At 50.9% G+C, this 26,174-nt stretch overlaps 1 protein-coding gene across 2 annotated transcripts in view; it reads left to right on the top strand.

The window, feature by feature from the left end:
* Positions 1 to 26,174, top strand: part of LOC144945596 (inositol 1,4,5-trisphosphate-gated calcium channel ITPR1-like) — a 252,589-nt gene that overhangs the window by 169,347 nt on the left and 57,068 nt on the right. The window contains exons 51-52 of one of the 2 annotated variants that reach the window (XM_078874090.1): positions 6,080 to 6,175; positions 10,719 to 10,846. In XM_078874090.1, the coding sequence (XP_078730216.1) occupies positions 6,080 to 6,175; positions 10,719 to 10,846 (224 nt within the window). Of the gene's footprint in view, positions 1 to 6,079; positions 6,176 to 10,709; positions 10,847 to 26,174 lie in introns of both variants that reach the window. The other variant, XM_078874089.1, reaches the window with a different exon arrangement.

Raw genomic sequence — 26,174 nt, 5'->3', positions numbered from 1 at the left:
CAGATTCTGGCGAAAAGCCGACGGAAAGCAACGTGCGCGCAAATTGTTAAACTGACCTCGCGCAAACCAAAGGTGCGTTCCCATTCCAGGCAGCCTGCCCCGTGGCTAAACGCTGTCCCTCAAGTCCAGTGAGTTGATGGCCTCAGGCCAGTCAACCGATGAGTGCACGCAACAACAACAAAACACAACCCCACCGTGTTCAATTCGGTTCCGCGCTTAACGTTTTGCACTGACAATGGGAAATGTCAGTTCGACCGTCGCACAAACGGACGGATCTCACTCTCGTACGCCGGAGCGGGTGAGAAAGCGCCGCCCCAGTGCCGCGTGCGGGCCCAGCTTTGCCACTCGGTCAGCGATCTCGGAGGCAGCTCTGCAATATCCACTTCTGCGGCGGTCCGTTCTCCGGCAACGAACGAGGCCTTTCCGCAACGCGACGACCCGACTTTTAACCCCGATTGCGCAATCGGCGTCTCGGCACTACGCTGCGGACGTAACGGGACCGAGTGTAACTCCCGTGCCGGTATAACTCCCATCCTGGTGTAACGCCCGTGCCGGTGTAACGCGCACGCCGGAGTAACGCACACGCGCCGGGGCGTGTCGGACGAAATCTAAAAAACGCGTCGTCCCGCGTTCGCTCGTTTCCTTCGTCCGCCGCTCGCCATTTGTTATCAAACGCGATTCGCTGATGTCTCCGCGAGAGGTTTCAAGATAAAACGCCCCGTGCCACGGAGCCGAGTGATTGTAATCATTATTATTGTTCGAGTGTTTCGCTTGAACTACGAATCGAAACTTTATTTTTTTTGTTTACCAGGTCAGGCCCCACTGAGCTATACAACGCTTTTTCAGAAGCGACCTGGCCACAAGTGATAGCTCAACAAAGTGGCTTATCATTGTCGCATGGTAATTTACAGCAGCCAAATACTCTATGAAACGCACTTCGATTCTAAATGCGGAGGGAAAAACTGGAGGACCCGGAGAGAAAAATCCACGCGACCACGGGGGAGAGTGACACGCAAACTCCAAATATACAGCAGCAGGCATCAGAGTCGGGATCGAACCCACGACCTCCTGTATAGCAGGCGAGGTAGTTGACATCTCCTAGCCACCGTGATGATGATGAGAGAGAGAGAGAGACACGCAAACTCCAAATATACAGCAGGCGTCACAGAGTCAGGATCGAACCCACGACCTCCTGTATAGCAGGCGAGGTAGTTGACATCTCCTAGCCACCGTGATGATGATGAGAGAGAGAGAGACACGCAAACTCCAAATATACAGCAGCAGGCGTCAGAGTCGGGATCGAACCCACGACCTCCTGTATAGCAGGCGAGGTAGTTGACATCTCCTAGCCACCGTGATGATGATGAGAGAGAGAGACACGCAAACTCCAAATATACAGCAGCAGGCGTCAGAGTCGGGATCGAACCCACGACCTCCTGCACACTAGGCGAGGTAGTTAACATCTCCTAGCTACCATGATGATGATGAGAGAGAGACACACAAACTCCAAATATACAGCAGGCGTCAGAGTTCGGATCGAACCCACGACCTCCTGTACACCAGGTGAGGTAGTTGACATCTCGCCGCCACGGCGTCTCCTTTACCCAGGAGAATCTCAAGACGCTTGATGCTTGCGACCACGTTGGGGATGGGATGAATCTTGACTTAAAGCTTTCGTGACTGCAGGAATTCATATTCCTCGGGTCTTTCGGTAAAGTCACGTAGTTAGGATCAAAGAAAATAACAAAACCCTACGACGTTTCGATCGCGACACAAGCGGTCGTCATCAGGAAGATCAGGAAGATGACGACCGCTTGTGTTGCGATCGAAATGTCGTAGTTTTTTTACTTATTTCCTTTGAACCCATCTACGTGACTTTACGGAAAGACCCAAAGAATATGAATTCCTGCAGTCACGAAAACGTTAAGGCAAGCCTATTTGGACTTTGCACATGGGTGAGCAAACCGGCGAGCCCGGAGAGAAAATCCCGCGGCGCCCTACAAGGGAGTGAACAACTCACAGCTCAGCAGAGATGCATTCAAGAATTCCCTGCTCTTACTCGAAATATGAGTAGGTGAACGAATGAGATGCGGAGCAGTGGGGTTCGCGCACCACGCTCAGGAAACCGGCGACCTGTGTTAGCTTCCCGAAGAGCAGGGGGACCTCGTGGTTGTGTGGCGGGTTATGTATCCGAGGCGGTCGTCGCCAAACCCGCAGCGACCGGGCGCGGTGAGGTCTGGTCAAAGACCACGACAGACGCGGTTTGGGGGAGGCACTCATCGGCCAGCCAACCGCTCGCCCGCTGCGTGTGTGTGTGTGTGCGTGTGTGCGTGTGTGTTTGTGTGCGTGCGTGTGTGCGTGTGTGCGTGTGTGCGTGTGTGTGCGTGTGTGTGCGTGTGTGTGTGCGTGCGTGCGTGCGTGTGTGTGTGTGTGCGTGTGTGCGTGTGTGTGTGCGTGTGTGCGTGTGTGTGTGTGTGTGCGTGTGTGCGTGCGTGCGTGTGTGCGTGCGTGCGTGTGTGCGTGTGTGCGTGCGTGCGTGTGTGCGTGTGTGTGTGTGTCCGCGCCTGTGATCGGTCGCTGCCCGGGTGGGATCAACGGTAGCCCTCCCCCCGCCGTTCATAATAATTAATCGTTTATTCACACACTCATGTGAGTCAAAGCAGCCGACACGCTGCGGCTGCTTACATAATTTCAGAAATACGCAAACGGTGGTGAGGGCTACAACACATTGGCAAATGTTTCTGCTATCCACCCCAATTGTACAAAAAAACAAACTCAAAACCGCGATCGGTGGACGCGCTTTCTAACGCGCACAGCCGCCCGCAGGCTGGAGCTAGCCCCCCCCCTCCCACCCCACATCATCCTCCGGACACATCGGCTCCAATCGTGTTATTGAAATCCGAAATTAAAGTCCCGGTTTTTTTCTCTCGTTCATCCAGGGCACACGCTTGATAAATAGGTCGTGGCTTTTGCGGACATCGGACCGATCGGTATGAATGAGTCGTAACTTTGTGGTCACTTTACCGCCGCCGCCGCCGCTACGGCCCCCTGCGGTGAAGGTTTCCTGGCTTGCTTCTTGGCAAGTTGCAGAGGTCGCAACCGGGTACCCGATACCCGTACCCTACCCGATACCCGGCTACCCGTACCCGGCCGGGTACGGGTACGGGTAGCCGTTTGCGACCCTGGTGCGGCCGGGTACGGGTACGTGTAGGCCGTGAGTCACTGGTGAGTAACCGTTTGTCACTCATTTCGGGTAGGGTACGGGTAGGGAACGGTAAACCCGTACCCGGCCGGGTACGGGTACGGGTACCCATTTGCGACCCTGGTGCGGCCGGGTACGGGTACGGGTAAGGAATCAAAACCCGTTTGCGACCTCTGGCAAGTTGGCATCGTGGTCTGAGATGTTTGTTAGACCTCACAGACTCATTCCTCTGTTGTGACAACAGCAACTGCTGTTGTTGGTTTTTGATTTGGTGCCATTGGATTTGGTTTATTGTTATTATTGCATGGCGGTGGACATATATGGGATTTGGTCATGGATTATACATATCATACGTGTATCATATATATGATTAGTTATTATGTAATTATATATTATATTATTGTTTTTTTCGGTAAAGTCACGTATAAGGGAAACAATAAAATAATAAAAACATAAAACAATTAAATTATCACGACGTTTCGACTGCAACACAAGCAGTCGTCATCAGGTGTGAAAAACACAGCAAGACAATTTGAAAAAAGTGGCGTTTTTGTCTTAACGTCAGCACCACGGACAGCGATTTTGTCAGTTGTTCAGATGGACGAGTCTATCTATGCTGACGTTAAGAAAAAAACGCCACTTTTTTCAAATGTTCTTGCTGTGGATTTCACACCTGATGATGATTGCTTGTGTTGCAGTCGAAACGTCGTGAGAATTGTATTGTTTTATATTTATGTTATGTTATTGTTTCCCTTCTACGTGACTTTACCGAAAGAATCAATAATATGAATCACTGCAGTCACGAAAGCTTTACATCAAAATTTAATTACGTATTATTGTATCTATATAAATAAATACCTTAATCTGTATGTCTCAAGAATCATTTAGGGTACTTCCCGACAAGGTAGAGAGTTGAAATTTGCTACATAGGCAACTTTTAGAACATCAACAACAGGAACAATCTGAACATTCCAGATTTTTCATTTTAAGGGCCCCATAAACACGTTTGTGCCTCGTGTCTTTCAGAAACCGTTCGAAAGATGAGATTCCGGTTTGTTTTCGTTTTATAGAGCATTAAGCAGCAAATCAAATTAAAGTGAGAATCATTCTTTTATCTCTTATTGTTTTTGAGATAGTTCAGATTAAAGCGGGTTTAAATGAAAAAAATACACATTTTTCAATGCTCAAATCTGAATGATTCGAAAACGGTTAAAGATAGGAGAGCTTTCATTCGGAGTTTTACGTGCATAATGTTTGTTCTTTCTAATAAAAAAAAGAACGTAATTTTTTAATTGAAAGTTTTCCGATGGGTGTGCGGCTTTAAATATAAGAAGTTGAATCGAGTCGTCAACAATTTTTGTGTTTTTTTTGGTGCAAAATACAAAAAAAATATTGTTGTTAGTATCTGATCGCATATAAAAAAATTGTAAGAAATCATATCAGGTTCATTTTTATATTTATTGAAAACGTTTGCCTGGCGAAGACAGGCTTTATGAACTAGTATTGTAAACGATATATATAAAATTGTGAGATGCTATCACCATGAATGATGCTGTATAAAATCAAAGTATCATCATCATCATTATTATTCATCGAAAACTCATTTCTATATGGACAAACTAATTTCTTTAGAACTTCTTTTCGTGTTGAGTTTGTTGTCCGTCCCCCAACACCTCCGATTAGCACGGTTGGCTACGTACGGTGCGAAAGAAGTTCAGCATGCAATCGGTTCTCCTAAAACGCGCTGGCAGTTGCGTTCCTGAAGAGCACTGCATTCTGGAAAAATCGCGTTCTAATAAATCATGTAGAATAATAATAGGGTAAAGCACAGTCCGCGATAACACGGGAGATGTGTAGTCAGGCTGAACAAATACTCAGGCACGTGGGTAGCGTCTGGAAGCATCCAGCAGCATCCCGCCCTGCGTGATGCTACGCCCAGGCAGCCGTACGACCGCTAGTTCCGATTCACGTGATGAAAACACCACACGTTATAGGAGAATAGACAAAGACAAAGAATCACCGTATAGCCTTTACAGACTGTTGAGGCAAGTGCTGTTAGCGAACGCTGATGAAGGCCTGAACGGCACACGAGGGGGTGGGTGGCCAGCACCACGCCCGACCGCCTTTGTCTCCCCAGTGGCGATGTTTACACATTGCACCAGGTACTGACTTGAGTCCGAGTCGACCTAGGGGAGGCCCAGCGCCGATTCAGATAATCGTCACCGGTGTTGGCTGTGAGCGGGAATCGAATTCGGAGCGCCGGGTTCGTAACGCAGCGCGCTAACCGCCACACTACCGCTGGACGTACATGCATCATTCTTCGATTTAAAGCTTTCGTGACTGCAGGGATTCATCTTCTTGGTTCTTTCGGTAAAATTTCGATTTAAAGCTTTCGTGACTGCAGGGATTAATCTTCTTGGTTCTTTCGGTAAAGTCACGTAGAATGGAAATAATACAATAAATTATGTTTTCTTTTTATTATTTTATTATTACATAATATTATTTTATTATTACATAATAAAATAATTCTCACGACGTTTCGGCCACAACGCAAGCAGCCGTCCTCAGGTGGAGAACAGGTCTGTCGAGAAGACAGAGGACGGCTGCTTGCGTTGTGGCCGAAACGTCGTGAGAATTATTTTATTATATCTATATTTTTTTACGGTAAAGTCACGTAGAAGGGAAATAATAAAATAATAAAAATAAAACATAATAAAAAAATTCTCACGACGTTTTATTTTTATTATTTTTTTATAATTTTTCTTCTACGTGACTTTACCGAAAGAACCAAGAAGATGCATCATTCTGTTAACTATTATTACGAACTGTTATTATTCACTGTTACTATTGACCCCGACGCGGCGTCTGTCCCGACAGGCCCCGATGAGCCCCGCTACTGCAGCTCCGACAGCGTCAACTGCAGCGGCCCCACTGTGCAGCACTACTCCAGCCGGCCGGCGCCCGCCCGCGACGGTGAGGAGCCGCTAGCGACGCCTCCGCCCCGGCATAACAGCCACGCGGTTGTGGGGCGGGGGGGGGTGACAAGGGGGGACGGATAGCGCAGTGGAACAGGGATATGGGATAGCGTAAGAGAAAGGGTGAAAGCTTCAGGGTTAGCAATCGGCATTCGGCAAAGGGTTAATTTCTCATGCAATGCTTAAAAACAAGATGTTTCTTCAAACTAACAGGTAAGGCCCCACTGGGCTATACGGCCTTTTTTCAGAGAGGGTGAAAGCTTCAGGGTTAGCAATCGGCATTCGGCAAAGGGTTAATTTCTCATGCAATGCTTAAAAACAAGATGTTTCTTCAAACTAACAGGTAAGGCCCCACTGGGCTGTACGGCCTTTTTTCAGAGAGGGTGAAAGCTTCAGGGTTAGCAATCGGCATTCGGGAAAGGGTTAATTTCTCATGCAATGCTGAAAAACAAGATGTTTCTTAAAACTACCAGGTAAGGCTCCACTGGGCTGTATGGCTCTTTTTCAGAAGCGATCTGCCCAACAGATGATTGCCTCGCCAACTGGCTTAATCACGCGAAAATTCGTAGCAGCCAAATACTCTAAACCGCGCGACGTTGATTATAAATGTGGGAGGGGAAAAAAACGGAGGACCCGGAGAAAAATCCACGCGATCACGGGGAGAGAGAGAGACACGCAAACTCCAAATATACAGCAGGCGTCAGGGTCGGGATCGAACCTACGACCTCCTGCGTACCAGGCAAGGTAGTTAACATCTCCAAGCCACCGTGATGATGAGAGAGAGACACGCAAACTCCAAATATACAGCAGCAGGCGTCAGGGTCGGGATCGAACCCACGACCTCCTGCGTACCAGGCGAGGTAGTTAACATCTCGGTACTTGCCCCGTTCACATCCAATCTTCCCTCCGACGGGGTGGTGGGGGGGTGGGGGGGGTGCTGGGGGTGGTGGGGGGGTGGGGGGGGGGGTGCTGGGGGTGGGGGGGGGGTGGGGGGGGGGTGCTGGGGGTGGGGGGGTGGGGGGGGGGGTGCTGGGGGTGGGGGGGGTGCTGGGGGTGGGGGGGGTGGTGGGGGGGTGGGTGCTGGGGGTGGATGGTGGGGGGGGTGGGGGGGGGGGTGCTGGGGGTGGGGGGGGTGGTGGGGGGGTGGGGGGGGGGTGCTGGGGGTGGTGGGGGGGGCCTGGGGGGGAATATTCGGACGACTCAGCCAAATCCTGATTGAAACCTCATTTCTTTACAACGGATTTTTTGTGTTTAGTTTGTTGTCCTTCCCCCGCACCTCCGATTGAATTATTTATGAGCGTCACAGTGGTGAGATGTTAACTACCTCGCGGGGTATACAGAAGGTCGTGGGTTCGATCCCGACCCTGACGCCTGCTGCTGTATATTTGGAGTTTTGGTGTCTCTCTCTCCCCGTGGTCGCGTAGATTTCTCTCCGGATCCTCCGGTTTTTCCCTGCACATTTAGAATCAGCGTCACGCGTTCAGAGTATTTGGCTGCTACAGATGTCCACGCGATAAGCCCACTTTGTTGAGCTATAATTCGTGATAGCCAGGTCGCTTCTGATATATAGCTACGTAGCTCAATGGGGTCTTACCTGGTACAATAGAAAAAAACTAACCAGTCGTAATAGTCAAAGATAATTTAGAGCACGGCTGGCTTCGTACGGTGCGAAAGAAGTTCAACGTACGTATGTACGTACGTGCAAAAGAGTACCTGGTGCGTAGGGTAAACATCCGCGTCGTTGGGGAGACAAAGGTGGTCAGCCGTAGTGTTGAACCCCTACTGACACCTTGGGCTTGCCCCTGGCAATTCTGCACCACCACGGTGAGGACGGATCGTGGATCAGTGTACGCGCGTGTGTGTCGCGGGCTTCCCGTCGCTCTAAGCGGTAGCCGTAGTGTTCGGATGTTTTCCAAAAAAAATATGGGCTCCCAAAGCGAAACCGTACGAGTAGACAGGGCTGCCTGCCATGCAGCACACACAGCGCACACAGGACATGCACCGTGTTGTGTCTGTGTTACGTATCTCTCAGTCTGTGTGTCTCTGTATGTGTGTATCTGCGTGTGTGTATCTGTGTGTGTGTCTGTGTGTGTGTATCGCTGTGTGGGGAGCGGTAGTGTAGCGGTTAGCGTGCTGCGCTATGAACCCGGCGACCCGAGTTCGATTCCGGCTCACGGCCAACACCAGTGACGATTATCTGAACCGGTCCTGGGCCTCCCCTAGGTTGACTCAGCCTGAAATGAGTACCTGGTGCGATGTGTAAACATCGCCACTGGGGAGACAAAGGCGGTCGGGCGTGGTGCTGGCCACCCACCCCCTCGTGTACCGTTCCGGCCTTCATAGGTGCTCGCTAACAGCACTTGCCCCTACAGTCTGTTAAGGCTATATGGGGGATCTTTGATCTTTGATCGCTGTGTGTGTATTTCTGTGTGTGTATTTCTGTATGTGTGTGTATTTTGTGCGTATGTCTGTGTGTGTGTATCTCTGTGTGTGTATTTCTGCGTGTGTATTTCTGTATGTGTGTGTGTATCTCTGTGTGTTTATCTATGTGTGTGTGTGTGTCTATGTGTGTGTATTTCTGTGTGTGTATATCTGTGAATGTGTCTGTGTGTGTATCTCTGTGTGTGTATCTCTGTGTGTGTGTATCTCTGTATGTGTGTATCTGTGTGTGTATCTCTGTGTGTGTGTCTCTGTGTGTGTATCTCTGTAGTGTTGTAGGGAGCGGTAGTGTAGCGGTTAGCGCACTGCGCTATGAACCTGGCAAACCCGGGTTCGATTCCCCCTCACGGCCAACACCAGTGACGACTATATTATTTGAACCGGTCCTGGGCCTCCCCTAGGTCGACTCAGTCTCAAATTAGTACCTGGTGCGTTGTGTAAACATCGCCACTGGGGAGACAAAGGCGGTCGTGACGTCACCGCCACTTAGTGGCGAATGGCGGTTGTTGTTGTTGTTGTGTGTCTGTGTGTTTGGGGAGCGGTATTGTAGCGCTGCGCTACGAACCCGGCAATTCCCGCTCGAGGCCAACACCGGGGCCTCCCCTAGGTCGACTCAGCCTCTAAAATGAATACCTGGTGCGGTGTGTAAACATCACCACGATGGAGAGTCGAAGGCGATGTTGGTCAAAAGACAAAGACAAAGATCCCCCGTGTAGCCTTTACAAACTGTCGGGACAATTGCTGTTAGCGAACACCTATGAAGGCCGGAACGGTACACGAGGGGGTGGGTGGCCAGCACCACGCCCGGACCGCCTTTGTGTTTACACACCGCACCGGGTACTCGTTTTGAGGCTGAGTCGACCTAGGGGAGGCCCACTACCCCCACACGCGCACGCACGCACAGCACAGCCTGCCAAGGCTACACGGGGGATCTTTGTGTGTGACTGTGTGTACGCGCGTGCGTAACCTGCTCTGCTCCCCGCCTGTGGAACTCCGTCTCAAGTCATATTGGGAACCCAGGCACAGTGGAATATTTTAAGGCACAGATCTAATGAACGGATCCGTATGCGTGGGCCACGCGGTGAGCTGGATGGCTTGCGCAATGGGGGTTTTAGTTTTATAATTGAGAGAGCGTTAATTTGCAAGGTGCCATAGGATGCTCTTTACGAAGAGTGGTTTATAAAGGCAAAATGTAAAAATGTGTTCTGCATCTCTGCGCACAGATGGATTCGTGTGCATGCCCCGTGTGTGTGTGTATGTACGTACGAAGACAAACATCCCCCGTGTAGCCTTGAACAGGCTGGTGGGGCAAGTGCTGTTAGCGAGTAGCACCTTATTCAGGCCGGCACGGCACACGAGGGGGTGGGTGGCCAGCACCACGCCCGGCCTCCTTTGTCGCACCAGTGGCGATGTTTACACACCGCACCAGGTACTCATTTGAGGCTGAGTCGACCTTGCGGAGGACCGGTTCAGATAATCGGGTTCGTAGCGAACTGCATTGCGCTAACCACTGCTGCGCTACCCCTGCCCATGGTGTGCACATACACACACACACACTCGCACGCACGCATACTCGCACACACACGCATGCACACTCACACGCATGCACACGCATGCACGCACACTCACGCGCACATACGCACTGGCACACACACACTCGCACACACACACTTGTACACACACACACACTGGCACACACATGCACAAACACGCACACTTGCACACATACACTCGTACACACACACACTCATACAAACACACACTGGCACACACTCGCACACACACACTCGCACACACATGCACACACACACACACGCACACACAAACACGCACACACTCGCACACACATGCACACACACACGCACACTCACGCACACTCACACACACACACACGCACACTCACACACACACACACACACGCACACACACACACACACACAAACACACACATACACACACATATGCACACACATATGCACACACATACACGCACACACACGCACACACACGCACACACACACACACTCACACACACACACAAACACACTCACACACACACACTCACACACACACGCACACGTGCGCGCGGACAGTGTCGTCAGGCCGCGTCGAGTCGGACTCGTCGGAGCGATCGTGCGACACGCTCATCATGTGCATCGTCACCGTCCTCAACCAGGGCCTCCGCAACGGCGGCGGCGTCGGTGACGTCCTGCGCCAGCCCTCCAAGGACGTACGTAGCCGGCGGTGTGGGGCGGGGGGGGGGGGTCGTGGGGGTTGTGGGTTGCGGGAGGAGGGGGGGGGGCAGGTGGCTGTGCGGCACCGCGGTTGGAAATTGGCGTTTGGCGACATCGCGCCCCCAGCTTTCGTGGCGGCCCAGCGCGGTAACGATGACGGCTCGACGGTGATAGCTTCTCGCGTGGACATTCATGGCGGCCAAATAATCTCATCCCGCCTGGCACGGCTTAGTACCCAGAATGGCACGGCTATGTACCCAGACTGGCACGGCTATGTACCCAGACTGGCACGGCTGAGTACCCCGACTGGCACGGCTAAGTACCCCAGACTGGCACGGCTGACTACCCAGACTGGCACGGCTATGTACCCAGACTGGCACGGCTATGTACCCAGACTGGCACGGCTATGTACCCAGACTGGCACGGCTAAGTACCCAGACTGGCACGGCTGAGTACCCCGACTGGCACGGCTAAGTACCCAGACTGGCACGGCTAAGTACCCAGACTGGCACGGTTAAGTACCCAGACTGGCACGGCTAAGTACCCAGACTGGCACGGCTAAGTACCCAGACTGGCACGGCTGAGTACCCCGACTAGCACGGCTAAGTACCCCAGACTGGCACGGCTAAGTACCCAGACTGGCACGGCTAAGTACCCAGACTGGCACGGCTAAGTACCCAGACTGGCACGGTTAAGTACCCAGACTGGCACGGTTAAGTACCCAGACTGGCACGGTTAAGTACCCAGACTGGCACGGCTAAGTACCCAGACTGGCACGGCTGAGTACCCCGACTAGCACGGCTAAGTACCCAGACTGGCACGGCTAAGTACCCAGACTGGCACGGTTAAGTACCCAGACTGGCACTGCTATGTACCCAGACTGGCACGGCTAAGTACCCAGACTGGCACGGCTAAGTACCCAGACTGGCACGGCTAAGTACCCAGACTGGCACTGCTATGTACCCAGACTGGCACGGTTAAGTACCCAGACTGGCACGGCTAAGTACCCAGACTGGCACGGCTAAGTACCCAGACTGGCACGGCTAAGTACCCAGACTGGCACGGCTATTTACCCAGACTGGCACGGCTAAGTACCCAGACTGGCACGGCTAAGTACCCAGACTGGCACGGCTGAGTACCCCGACTGGCACGGTTAAGTACCCAGACTGGCACGGCTAAGTACCCCAGACTGGCACGGTTAAGTACCCAGACTGGCACGGCTAAGTACCCAGACTGGCACGGCTATGTACCCAGACTGGCACGGCTAAGTACCCCAGACTGGCACGGTTAAGTACCCAGACTGGCACGGCTAAGTACCCAGACTGGCACGGCTATGTACCCAGACTGGCACGGCTAAGTACCCAGACTGGCACGGCTAAGTACCCAGACTGGCACGGTTAAGTACCCAGACTGGCACGGTTAAGTACCCAGACTGGCACGGCTAAGTACCCAGACTGGCACGGTTAAGTACCCAGACTGGCACGGTTAAGTACCCAGACTGGCACGGTTAAGTACCCAGACTGGCACGGTTAAGTACCCAGACTGGCACGGTTAAGTACCCAGACTGGCACGGCTAAGTACCCAGACTGGCACGGTTAAGTACCCAGACTGGCACGGCTAAGTACCCAGACTGGCACGGTTAAGTACCCAGACTGGCACGGCTAAGTACCCAGACTGGCACGGTTAAGTACCCAGACTGGCACGGCTGAGTCCCTGACTGGCACGGTTAAGTACCTAGACTGGCACGGCTGAGTCCCTGACTGGCATGGCTAAGTGCCCCAGACTGGCACAGCTATGTACCCAGACTGGCACGGCTGAATATCCCGACTGAGACGGCTGCCTCTTCCCAGAACTACAGCTACTCAGGCCTACGAGGCACGGCACGTAAAAACGCGTACAAAGTGCACTCGGCACCGTACATTACGCGAAAGCCATCAGCAGTTCCTTCAGAACTGCATCATGGTCCAATCGCGACCGATTGACAGCAGCAGCAGCAGCAGCAATGAGGACAGACAACTGTGGAGCGGATCTCGTCATTATTACAACTCGTCAGCACGGCATAGTCGCCAATGTCCGCTGCTGAGGACCATATACACTGTGAGAGGGGTCTGCACTGCAAGACCTCGGGGCCCACGAGCTCGGCTCATCCCACCAATAAGCACGCCTCTACGTGATGACAACCCAGCGTAAAAGAAGCAGGCGGTGACGGTGGTGTAGATGGTGATTGTTGTGGCTGCCTGTAATCCGGCAGTCCGGTGGCAGCAGCAGCAGCAGAGAGGGCTGGTGGGTCACCAAAGACAAAGACCCCCCGTGTAGCCTTAACAGACTGTTGGGGCAAGTGCTGTTAGCGAGCGCCTTTAAAGGCCGGTACGGCACACGAGGTGGTGGGTGGCTAACACCACGCCCGGCCGCCTTTGTCTCCCCAGTGGCGATGCTTATACACCACGCCAGGTACTCACTTGAGGCCGAGTCGACCTAGGGGAGGCTCAGGACCGGTTCAGATAATCGTCAGCGGTGTTGGCCGTGAGCGGGAATCGAACTCGGGTAGCCGGGTTCGTAGCGCAGCGCGCTAACCGCTACACTACCGATCCCATGCGTGCGTGCGTGTGTGTGTGTGGTGGGTCACCATGCACACACACACAAATGTTGATGTTGTTGTGAAACTCCCCTTTCCCGTGGGCGTCGAGGAGGAGCCACACCCTGGCTCGCCGGGAGAAGGCGGCACGGCAAAAATGTGGACTCCGAACCTGGTCCATCGATGTGGGACGGAGTGCTCTTGATTTCCTCCCACGCGTAAACGCTCGTTAATTGCCCGACAACACCTTCACACACAAGGGACTGCAGAGCTTGGGAAATTGTCGGGAGTGCCTGCTCACTGCCTGGCAGCTGCTGCCTTCCCGCTCCTCTTCTGCCGGTTCCTCTTCGCGCCTCCAAGTCGTCTCAACGACTGGGGAGGGGCTGGGTGGGGAGGGTGGGGCTGGGTGGGGCTGCGTGGGGAGGGGAGGGTGGGGAGGGTGGGGAGAGGCTGGGTGGGGAGGGTGGGGCTGGGTGGGGCTGGGTGGGGAGGGGAGGGTGGGGAGGGTGGGGTGGGGCTGGGTGGGGAGGGGAGGGTGGGGAGGGGCTGGGTGGGGAGGGGCTGGGTGGGGAGGGGCTGGTCACCCTGTGGTGCCCTTATAAAACTCAACGTTTAACCAACTCACGCCGGCTTGTGCCAGCCCTCACAGTCGGCCATATTTCGCGGAATACACCACGCCGCCGTTGACCCTGGCTATTGACCGAGCAACCCAACGTTCCTACCAGCTCCCTCCGCAGGAACGTGTTTTAGACCGGATGAGCTATGAAGCACTTTTTTCGCAGAACGTCCAGCTATTGATTTTCGCTCGCGCACAATGCGACTCACGTATTCGCTCCGCTCAACAAAGGTAACGAAGCGGGCGACGCGCTCGCTCGCTCACACCGCTCGCTCGTTAAACGAGCCAACGAGCGCGAAGCCGAACGGAGAACCGGTAAAATAAAACAACCCACGAGCCAGCTTTAAGACCCGATCGCGGCAAATGATTTGTTTTGTTTACAATCATCGTCGTTATTCACGCTCACGCGAGAGGTCTGAACCTGCGGCCTCGCGCCCGCTGCCTGACAACGCTGGGGCCGTCATCTGCAGCGGAAGCGTCGTTGCAAGATAGTTTAAGGTTTGCTTTGCTAAATTGCTTTTATTTCAACAAAACTGCAGCCTGGACACGCGGCTCGCAAATCCGGGAGTTCAAAGATCACGGAGAACCGTCCCGACACAACTGAGCCGTAAAGTATAACCAACCTAATGAGGGAGCACAATACTTTGTAGAGCTTTCGCTCGCCCATTCAACGCTCCGTTCGGATTGCCGCCGGCAAAAAAAAGAAAAATCGATCGGCGGTTTTATTTTTAGTTTGCCCACGGCGTGACGACTCAGTTTTAAGCGGCTCTGTCGGGTGGTGGAGGGCTCGAATTAAGAGCACACACCCCCACCACCTAACCCCCGAAAGAAAAACACAATTGCGAGTCGTTACATCGGTCGTGAAAGCCTGCGCGCGAAGTTTATACCGTTGTATTTATAGTAGTAGGTTTTTACCTTTTCAACTGGTACAAAAACTGACACCTTTATACAAGGCATCATGTTTGCAATAACCACAAAACAAGCAGTCAAAATGCAAACAAAAAGAAACAACTCTGATGATGATAATGATATGCACTGCCCTTGAAGTTGATTGGTCCACACCCGAGACAGCTTTTCTTAGAGCCTAGTCTCCATTGGTGTTGTAATTATTAGTATTACGACGGTTGTTTACGCAGGAACGCGTCGCTGAGTCTCATGACTCGTCTGCGGGAGAGTCTTGCCGGGTTTTCACAGCGGGTCGGACGATGATTTCTGCGCGTAATTCCCAATTGAGTCATTTTTAATTTACGGGAATCTTTCAACCTCGGGGATGTTTGGCCAATCTCAGTTTGGGCGCCGAGATTATTAACCGCCTCGCCTGGTGTGCAGGAGGTCGTGGGTTCGATCCCGACCCAGACCCCTGCTGTATATTTGGAGTTTGTGTGTGTCTCTCTCTCATCATCATCACAGTGGCTAGGAGATGTTAACTACCTCGCCTGGTGTGCAAGGAGGTCGTGGGTTCGATCCCGACCCTGACGCCTGCTGTATATTTGGAGTTTGTGTGTCTCTCTCTCTCATCATCATCACAGTGGCTAGGAGATGTTAACTACCTCGCCTGGTGTGCAAGGAGGTCGTGGGTTCGATCCCGACCCTGACGCCTGCTGTATATTTGGAGTTTGTGTGTCTCTCTCTCTCATCATCATCACGGTGGCTAGGAGATGTTAACGACCTCGCCTGGTATGCGATCGTCATCATTTGCCTGATGACGACCGCTTGTGTTGCGATCCAAACGTCGTGATTTGTTATATTTTATTTCTAACTACGTGTCTTTACCGAAAGAACCAAAGAGTATGAAAACACGTGTGTGTGTGTGCATGTGGTATTTAATTTTTTTTGGAAGTGAACTCTTCGTTTTTCTGCGGTGTTTTTCCCTTTCCTCCCCACTCCGTGTCGGGAGAAAATAATAGTCGAGCTGATTGAGTGGCTGGTTGATTGCTACTTGAGATGGGGATATTTGGTTTAGGATTACATTGAAAGCTGATTATTTTAGATACATTTTTTTTCTATTTTAGTTATCTCAGCAGGAAGGGCACAATGAGCTGTTAGGCTCCATTAGTGTTTATTGTCCTAACGTAGATTATGTCTTCATTTTAAACCGACCGCTTTTTTCGTGTGTTCTTGGAATTTTCTGGATTTGCCGGCACGATAATGATAATACAGGGTGTTTTAAAAGAGATTGACCCAATTTCAAAGCAGTATATTTCACGATGGCAACATGGTACAATTACACGAAAAGTTACAAACGGTTTAATGAGTTATCAAGTTTTACTAACCATTTTATGAATGCTCTATGTGCCCTCCACCTGCTGTACGGACAACATCGAGACGATAGTTGAATTCGTCCCAAACGCCTCTCAAAGTGTCTTCTTCCACTGAAGTCACCGCTGCCGTGATTCTGTTTTTGAGGTCATCCAGATTAGTCGCTAATGGTGGCACAAAAACAACACGGCCTTTGACGCATCCCCACAAGAAAAAGTCGCAGGGTGTGATGTCTGGGGATCTTGGGGGCCAAGAGTGTAGCACAAAGTCTTGGGGTCCCGTGTGACCTATCCAACGTTGAGGCAGCGCGTCTTGCGAATGACTGAGGCTAGGGGCTGTTTGTGCGCTGGGAGAGGCATTTTGCGGTAATCATTTGAAACTCTATGCCCCGCCCTCTCTATGCCCCGCCCTCTCTATGCCCCGCCCTCTCTATGCCCCGCCCTCTCTATGCCCCGCTCTTTCTATGCCCCTCCCCCTCTACGCCCCTCCCTCTCTATACCTCGCCCTCTCTATGCCCCTCCCTCTCTGTGCTCCTCCCTCTCTATGCCCCTCCCCCTTTACGCCCCTCCCTCTCTAAGCCCCTCCCTATCCATGCCCCGCCCTCTATATGCCCCTCCCTCTCTATGCCCCGCCCTTTCAAGTGGTAACAGTTTCATTCATGGGCGGTTCGTGGTTGCAGAGAAATAGCGATTTCAAATCGGGTCCATCTTTTTAAAACACCCTGGTATATTTGTTTTAATTTTATATATATATATAGCATCGTCGTCGTGCAATGCTGATTGCATCTCTCACAATCGCTGGGCAGCCACAGGCAAGCGGGAAAAAGGCGGTGAGCCGCCGCTACAAAGAGTTGCCCACGCTCTGCAATCCTATATTTACCGAGATGTTTTCAGCGACAACTGAAGCACCCGGGGAGAATCCACACGTGGGAGTGATCGGAGATGGGAGTGGCGGGGCGGGGGACACCCTATATATAATAAAAAATATTTATACTCGAGAAATCCGATGATCTATGAAGCTCTTTTTCAAAGACATCCCACACAGAATGAACTTGTGACATTAGTCGGCGCTTTGATCGACCACCTCCTGTCGAGCCAGAGTACGGCACCATTAGGCCCGGAAGCATACTATTATATTATTAAGTAATTAGTGTGCGTTTCCTTATAGAGGAAACGCACGTTTCCTTATAGAGGAAACGCATACTAATTAACTGATTACTAATATATTATATAATTACAATACCCCCCCCCCATTCCGCCTCTGATCTCTGCACCTGGTTGGGTTCAGTGATGACGTCGTCTTGCTGCTGCTCGATTTAATCGCCCGTTGATGCCGGTTGATGTCATTACCAGCGAAACGTCGTACTACTCACATTGTAAATGATTGTGGATTTACTCTCCAACACGCCGGTGGGTTGAAGCAGTCACTAATTGGCGTTTTGTTTACGTGACAAATCTCTTACTAATTGGCTGTGTCGGGCGGCGGAGGGTTAAGACACAACATTTATACGAACCCAAAAACCTTCATTAGGACCATTCGACTATTAAAAAAACAACGATTTGCCAGGTAAGGTGCGCTGAGCTACGCAGATCTTTTCTAGAAGCGACCTGGCCACAAATAATTGCTCGACGAAGTGGCTCTTCAACATCACGTGATGATGATGATGATGATATATATACGGCAGACGCATACTCTAAGATGCGTGATGTTGATTCTAAATGCGGAGGGAAAAACCGGAGGACCACGGAGAAAAATCCACGCGACCCACGGGGAGAGAGACGCTCGCAAATTAAAATATATAGCAGGCATCAGGGTCGGGATCAAACCCACGACCTCCTCTACACCAGGTGAGGCAGTTAAAACTATTAAACTATTTTTATTTCACCAGGTAAGGCCCCACTGAGCTGTATAGCTCTTTAAAGCTTTCGTGACTGCAGGGATTCATCTTCTTGGGTCTTTCGGTAAAGTCACGTAGAAGGGAAATAATAAAATAATAAAAAAATTTACGTAATAAAATACAATTCTCACGACGTTTCGGCCACAACGCCACTTGCGTTGTGGCCGAAACGTCGTGAGAATTGTATTTTATTATTTCCCTTCTACGTGACTTTACAGAAAGACCCAAGAAGATGTATAGCTCTTTTTCAGAAGCGACCTGGCTCTTAAAATGATTGCTCGACCAAGTGGCTTGTCATCTTCTTTGGGTTTTTTTCGGTAAAGTCACCTAGGTAAAATTCACTCAGATGCGACTATGCGTTCGGACGTGGGACAACATTGTGTGTGTACTGTGCTGTGTGCGCTACTAGGCAGGAAACACAAGTAGATATACATACATAATCAACGTTTTTTGGTTTAGATCGCGTTATTTATAAATGTGTCGTAACCCTCCACCACCCGACACGGCCAATCAGTAAAAAAGTATCACGTTGATAAAATACAAATAGTTCACTGCTTTAGCCCACCGGTGTGTTGAAGCGTGAAACCACAACATTTACAATTTGAGTACGACGTTTCGCTGGTAATTGCATCCAGCATCATCGGGCAATTCGCCACCATTCTAGCAATTCGCCTACGTGTTAAACAGATATACATACAGATAACCGCTGCACCACCGCTCCCCGTGTGCACACACACACGCGCGCGCGCGCGCGCGCACGCACGCGCACAGACACACATTCTTTCCCAGGCGTCTTTTGTTTCACCGTTAAACATTTTCAGTGATCCCTCACGGCGGAGTGGGCACAGAGCCGCCGACGTTAGAGGTCCCCGCGGTGCTCTTATCACGAAATTGCGCGCGCGTGTTTTGTGCGTGCAAGCGAGCGAACGCGTGCGTGTGTGTGTGTGTGTGCAAGTGAGCGCGTGCGTGCGTGTGCAAGCGTGCGTGCGTGTGTGTGTGTGCAAGCGTGCGTGTGTGTGTGCAAGTGAGCCCGTACGTGTGCGTGTGTGCTAGCGTGCGTGTGTGTGTGTGTGCAAGTGAGCGCGTGCGTGCGTGTGCAAGCGTGCGTGCGTGTGTGTGCAAGCGTGCGTGTGTGTGTGTGTGCAAGTGAGCGCGTACGTGTGCGTGTGTGCTAGCGTGCGTGTGTGTGTGCAAGCGAGCGCGTGCGTGTGTGTGCAAGTGTGCGTGTGTGCAAGCGTGCGTGTGTGCAAGCGTGCGTGTGTGTGTGTGTGCAAGTGAGCGCGTACGTGCGCGTGTGTGCTAGCGTGCGTGTGTGTGCAAGCGTGCGTGTGTGTGCAGGCATGCGTGTGCGTGCAAGTGAGCGCGTGCGTACGTGTGTGTGCAAGCGAGCGCGTGCGTGCGCGTGTGTGCAAGCGATCGCGTGCGAGCATGTGTGTGAAAGTGAGCGCGTGTCTGTGTGTGTGTGCACGCGAGCGTGCGCGTGTATGCAAGCGTGCTTGTGTGTGTGTGTGCAACCGTGCAAGTGTGCGTGTGTGTGTGTGTGCAAGCGACCGTGTGCGTGCGTGCGCGAGTTCGCGCCCTGCGCTGCGAACCCGACGACTCAAGTTCGATTCCCACTCACGGACACCAACAGTGACGATTATCTGAACCGGTTTCTGAGCCTCCCCTAGGTCAACTCAGCCTCAAATGAGTACCTGGTGCAGTGTGTAAACATCGCCTCCGTGGAGACAAACGCGGCCGGGAGCGATGTTGGCGAACCACTTCCTAATGTGCCGTTCTGGACTTCATAGGTGCTCGCTAACAGCACTTGCCCCAGCAGTCTATACGGGGAATCTTTGTCTTTAGATTTGAGCGCGTGAGTACATGTATATGTGTGTTACGTGCGTGTGTGTGACCAAGTTGTTGCATCTGTGTGCGATTGTGTGTACGTATGCGTGCGTGCGTGCGTGTGCGTGCGTGCGTGCGTGCGTGCGTTAGGGTGTTTGAGTGTTACGTGCGTGTGCGCGTGCGTTGTGTGTGCGCGTGCATGTTACGTGGGTGCGTGTGACAGCGTTCGCGTGCGTGTATGTGAGAGTGCACGCGTGCGTGTGTTACTTGCGTGTGTGTACGAGCGTGTGTGTGTATGTGTCCGAGTGCGTGTATGCGTATGTGTCTGAGTGTGCGCGTGCGTGCGAGTGCGAGCGTGTGTGTGCGAGTACGTGCGTGCGTGTGTGAGCGTGTGTGTGCGTGCGAGTGCATGTGTGTGTGTGTGTGCGAGTACGTGCGTGCGAGTGCGAGCGTGTGTGTGCGAGTACGTGCGTGCGAGCGTGTGCGTGCGTGCGAGTGCGAGCGTGTGCGTGCGTGTGTGTGCGAGTACGTGCGTGCGAGTGCGAGCGTGTGCGTGTGTGTGCGTGCGAGTGCATGTGTGTGTGTGTGTGCAAGGTCTCAGCGAAACTCAGCACCGGGCATTTACAATCGCGAATACAAATAATAATCCCGCACGGAGCGCCCGCCATACATGTTTAATATGCGAGTTGGGGGAAAAGTGATTTTTTTTTCTTCGCTCGCTTGTTTGTCATCCGTGTCGCAAATGAAAGTAAAGTTTTTATATATATACTGGACATGCAAAGATTTACTTCGTTTGGGGGGGTGGAGCCGAGGGAGTTTGGTGGGGGGGGGCGGGGGGGGGTCTATGTTAATTCCGCATCGCTGGTGCAAACCCATCGATGCAGATCCCGGGTCACGGTGACCATCAGTGGGGAGTGAAATCCGAACCCTCTGCTCACTCCACGCGTCCCTCTCGCCTCTAGTAAACCCACGCCGACCGGCGCGGTGAAGTATGGTCAAACAGCAATCTCCGTGGCCTGCACGCCGTGTGGGGGATGACAACGGGGGGGGGGGGGGGGGGTTGTGAATATTTATTTATCTTCTTGGTTCTTTCGGTAAAGTCACGTAGAAGGGAAGTAATAAAAAAATATTAATTTAACATAATAAAATACTAATTCTCACGACGGCTGCTTGTGTTGTGACCGAAACGTGAGAATTTTTATTTTATGATGTTTTATTTTTATTATTTTATTATTTCCCTTCTACGTGACTTTACCGAAAGAACCAAGAAGATGAATCCCTGCAGTCACGAAAGCTTTAAATGGAATTATTTATTTATTATTATTATTTTTCTCGTCATCGCCTCGATGAGTCTCAAGACTCACCCTGAAGAGGATGCTGCCTCACGTTATCCGCGCTGTGTCTCTGTGACAGCGTCGCTCGACCATCCCCCCGAATGGCGAGATGTTATCCCCTCGCCTGGTATGCGGGAGGTCGTGGGTTCCATCCCGACCCTGACGCCTTCTGTATATTTGGAGTGTGTGTGTCTCTGTCTCTCTCTCTCATCATCATCACGGTGGCTAGGAGATATTGACTACCTCGCCTGGTATGCGGGAGGTCGTGGGTTCCATCCCGATCTTGACGCCTGCTGCTGTATATTTGGAGTTCGTGATTCTCTCTCTCTCTCTCATCATCATTACGGTGGCTAGGAGATGTTGACTACCTCGCCTGGTATGCAGGAGGTCGGGTGTTCTCCCTCCCCGTGTTCGAGCGGATTTTTCCTCTGGGTCCTCCGTTTTTTACCCCTTCCGCATTTCGAAGCAACCTCGCGCGTTCTGAGCGTTTCTTTGCCGCTATGCATTTCCGCATTGATAAGCCACTTGGTGAGAATTAATATAACATTTCGTTTCATAGTCGAGTAAAATTTTGTCGCACAACGAACGGACTGCGATTTCCATCCCCGCTCTCCCCACTCTCGCTTTGCCTTCGACTCGTCAATCTCATGCGCCGCACCCCCGCGACCACTCTGCGGTCTTCGCTCGGCATTTTTTTGACGGGCAAGCCGTTCCCCCCCCCCCACCCACCCCACCCCGAGCTGTTTTTAACCCCTCACAGCATTCGTTTCATTTCGAGAGGCGTAGCGGTAGAGAGCCGTCGTTTCTAAGAGACGGTTTGGATCGCCGTGGAGAACCGCAGCGACACGACCGCCGCACGCTGCGGTAGAATGGCCTTGCGGGAGCCTCGGTATCGATAAAGTTACTTTATATTCTTGGTTCTTTCGGTAAAGTCACGTAGAAGGGAAATAATAAAATAATATTAATATAAAACGATAAAAAATTCTCACGACGTTTCGACTGCAACACAAGCAATCATCATCAGGTGTGAAATCCACAGTGAGAACATTTTCTTGCTGTGGATTTCCCTTCTACGTGACTTTACCAAAAGAACCAAGAATATGAATCCCTGCGGTCACGAAAGCTTCAAATCAAAAGTTACTTTACTTGAGTTTTTCGTCCAGTTCCGTGCCGATGACGTACACGTTAGTGACGTACACGCAATGTACGCGTACATCACCGGACCGGGAAAAGGGTTAAGAGGCCTCTCCGCGTGAGGTCACACGCGCTCTCGAATACGAGAAACCTGCATCTTGAAAAGCGGGGGGGGGGGGGGGGGCGTTGGGAAATGTCCACGTGTCAAATAATCCTCCCCTTCTTCAAAAATGCTCTCTCTCTCTTTTAACGATCAGTGTAAACAAGAAGATGCTCGGTGTAGTCGCCACTCTGCTTCGTTCATCATTTCGTAATTTTTTTTAAAAATAACTTTGCTTCATGTAAACCCCCACCTCTGTCTCTCTCGCTCACTCTCTCGCTCACTTTCTCTCTCTCTCGCTCTCTCTCTCGCTCACTCGCTCTCTCTATTTTTTTACGATCAGTGTAAACAAGAAGATGCTCGGTGAAGTCGGCACTTTTCTTCGTTCATCATTTCGTAAAAAAAAAAAATATTTAAACTTTGCTTTATGTAAACCCGCACCTCTCGCTCACTCTCTCGCTCACTCTCTCGCTCTCCCTCGGTCACTCTCTCTCGCTCGCTCGCTATCTCTCTCCCCACACGAATAGGGGAGACTTTGAGAGGAAGGTCGACGGGAAAATGTGTTTTATGCGTTCACCGGCGCCGCCGTTCGCCGGCGTTGGAGGTCGCGCGTTTGTGCTTGATGGCGCGGTCTGCGCCCTTCACACGGTTTCGGCGCTGAGATAAGCGAAGACGGCTGGCTCTCTCTCTCTCTGTCTCTCTCTTTCTCTCTCTCCCCTCTCCTCACGCCGCACCGCCCACCAGCCCGCCCCAGCAACGGCCGTCAGCCCAGCGCTATCTCCCGTTTATTTACAGAGAACAAACCGGGGCGGATGTTGGAATGACCCCGTCGCGAGCGATCGGTCGCCTCCGCGCAAATTGCTTCGAGGCCAATTAAATTTATTTATGGTGCTCCGAGCAAATAACAGCTTCTTAAAGTCCCTGTCAGACCCGCCGGTGGGAGGGAGGGAGGGAAGGCGGTGGGGGGGGGGGGGGTGAGAATATATATTTTCATATTTTGTTCTTTTCGTCTCTCTACGTGCCGAGTGTGAGGACTTGACCTCGGGCGCCGGAGAAGGCGGTGTTAATTCGAGACGCTTGTTTTCATTTACAGGCAGTCCTCTGCTTACGATGGGGATGCGTTACGACGACCCCATCATAAGTCGAAAATATCGTAAGTCGAAGATGGCCTAGCCTACCCCCCAGGAGTCTTAAAGAATGGTGATAATTTAGCAAAACAGAGCAATTTACAGTAGCGTACTGTATTAACTATATACTGTATGTATTTATTAATTACAATACTGTTTTGCACAGTAACATGTAAAGTAAAAAAAAAACAAGGTAAATTCTTAGCCTACCTCTATGAACTGCAATTTAATAGAAAGTATTTTTCAGGAAACAATCCTATCTGCTATAAAAACTTTTAACGTGCATTGAACGTATGGTATCGTGGTAACCTTAAAATGAAATCGCTAAAGCTACGTATCATACATGCGTTGAACGTATCGTAACGTATCATATTGTACTTTCCTCACCAAGATTCTGTCCGTCGTCCGCATACTTCAACGATGTTAGGGTTGTTGATGGCAATTTTGTCGTTACGCTATCGCCATCGTAAGATCGAAATATCGTAAGTCGGACCATCGTAACTCGGGGACTACGATCGTAACTCGGGTACTACCATCGTAACTCGGGGACTACAATTGTAACTCGGGACTGTCATCGTAACTAGAGGACCGTTGTCGTAACTCGGGGACTCGGGGACTACCTGTATTTACTTTTTTGTCGTGCCGATTGTCGCTGCAATGGTGCGGCGGGGAAATGTTACCTCCGTCGCCCGGTACGCGGGAGGTCGTACGTTCGATCCCGGATCCTGACGATGCCCGTTGTTCTATATTTGGAATCTATGTAAGTCTGTGGGTTGCTGTGTAAGTCGGTGGGTCTCTGTGTAAGTCTGTGGGTCTTTGTGTAAGTCTATGGGTCTCTGTGTAAGTCTGTGGATCTCTGTGTAAGTCTGTGGGTCTCTGTGTAAGTCTGTGGATCTCTGTGTAAGTCTGTGGGTCTCTGTTTACGTCGGTGGGTCTCTATACGTCTATGGGTCTCTGTGTAAGTCTGTGGGTCTCTGTGTAAGTCTGTTGGTCTTTGTGTAAGTCTATGGGTCTCTGTGTAAGTCTGTGGGTTTATGTGTAAGTCTGTGGATCTCTGTGTACGTCTGTGGGTCTCTATACGTCTATGGATCTCTGTGTAAGTCTATGGATTTATGTGTAAGTCTGTGGGTCTCTGTGTAAGTCTGTGGGTCTCTATATGTTTATAGGTTTCTGTGTAAGTCTATGGGTTTCTATGTAAGTCTATTGGTCGCTGTATCAGTATATGGGTCTCTTTATCAGTATATGCGTCTCTATATAAGTCTATGGGTTTCTGTGTAAGTCTATGGGTCTCCAAGTATGCCATTGGGGACCATACTGAAACCGTCACCTTACTGCACGTACAAAAACATTTAAACAGAGGCGGCTTGGACCCGGATTCGAACCCAGATTTTTATTTTTTTCTAGCTCAGCCCTCTGATCCTGAGCCACCATTCCACACGGACTTAATCATGGGTTAGGGGCCAGGTCCCAAACACTCTAAAATGTTTTTCAAGTGTCAATCGCTCTCGGCATGGACGCGTACCGTGTCAACCCATACGGTTTGCCCCGTATTCTTGTACAGGGAAATTGAGTTTTCGGGTCCGTACGGTGTACAGCCGTTTCAATACGGGAAAAAAAAAATTCGTCTGTTTGTGTTTCTTCCCTTGTGATGGGACTTTGTCGGATGAGCGGTGAGATTTATAAGGGCACGCGGTGACCAATAAGGTCTGAATTGGTCTGTAATAAGGTAGGCACTGATAAGGGGTTGACAGGTATGTAGTGTATAGTGTAGTGTATAGTAGTGTAGTGTATAGTAGTGTAGTGTATAGTAGTGTAGTGTATAGTAGTGTAGTGTATAGTAGTGTAGTGTATAGTAGTGTAGTGTATAGTAGTGTAGTATATAGTGTATAGTAGTGTAGTATATAGTGTAGTGTATAGTATAGTAGTGTTGTGTATAGTATAGTAGTGTAGTATATAGTGTATAGTATAGTGTATAGTGTAGTGTATAGTGTAGTGTATAGTAGTGTAGTATATAGTATAGTGTATAGTGTAGTGTATAGTGTAGTGTATAGTAGTGTATAGTAGTGTAGTATATAGTGTATAGTGTAGTGTATAGTAGTGTAGTTTATAGTGTAGTGTATAGTGTGTAGTATAGCAGTGTTGTGTATAGTATAGTAGTGTAGTATTTAGTAGTATAGTGTATAGTGTCGTGTATAGGATGAACGTTGGAATTTATGAGGGCACCACGGGGTGACCAATAAGGTCTGCATTGGTCTGTAATCATGTAGTCACTGATAAGGGGTTGACAGCGATGTGGACGCAACTACATTTTCTACCCAACCGTCATGTTTCCAGACCTTTCCGGAGCACCATTATTTGTGTGCACCATCAACTTCGGTCACGTTGCATCGAATAATGAATGATGATCATTTCGACTGGGAAGGCGCTCGCCCTTTGCAGATGGAGAGCGTCAACT

Source organism: Lampetra fluviatilis, chromosome 38 (genome assembly GCF_964198595.1).
Source record: "Lampetra fluviatilis chromosome 38, kcLamFluv1.1, whole genome shotgun sequence".
NCBI lineage: Eukaryota > Metazoa > Chordata > Hyperoartia > Petromyzontiformes > Petromyzontidae > Lampetra > Lampetra fluviatilis.
Note: the sequence above shows the minus strand (reverse complement) of the source record. Positions and strands in the feature narration are given on the sequence as shown.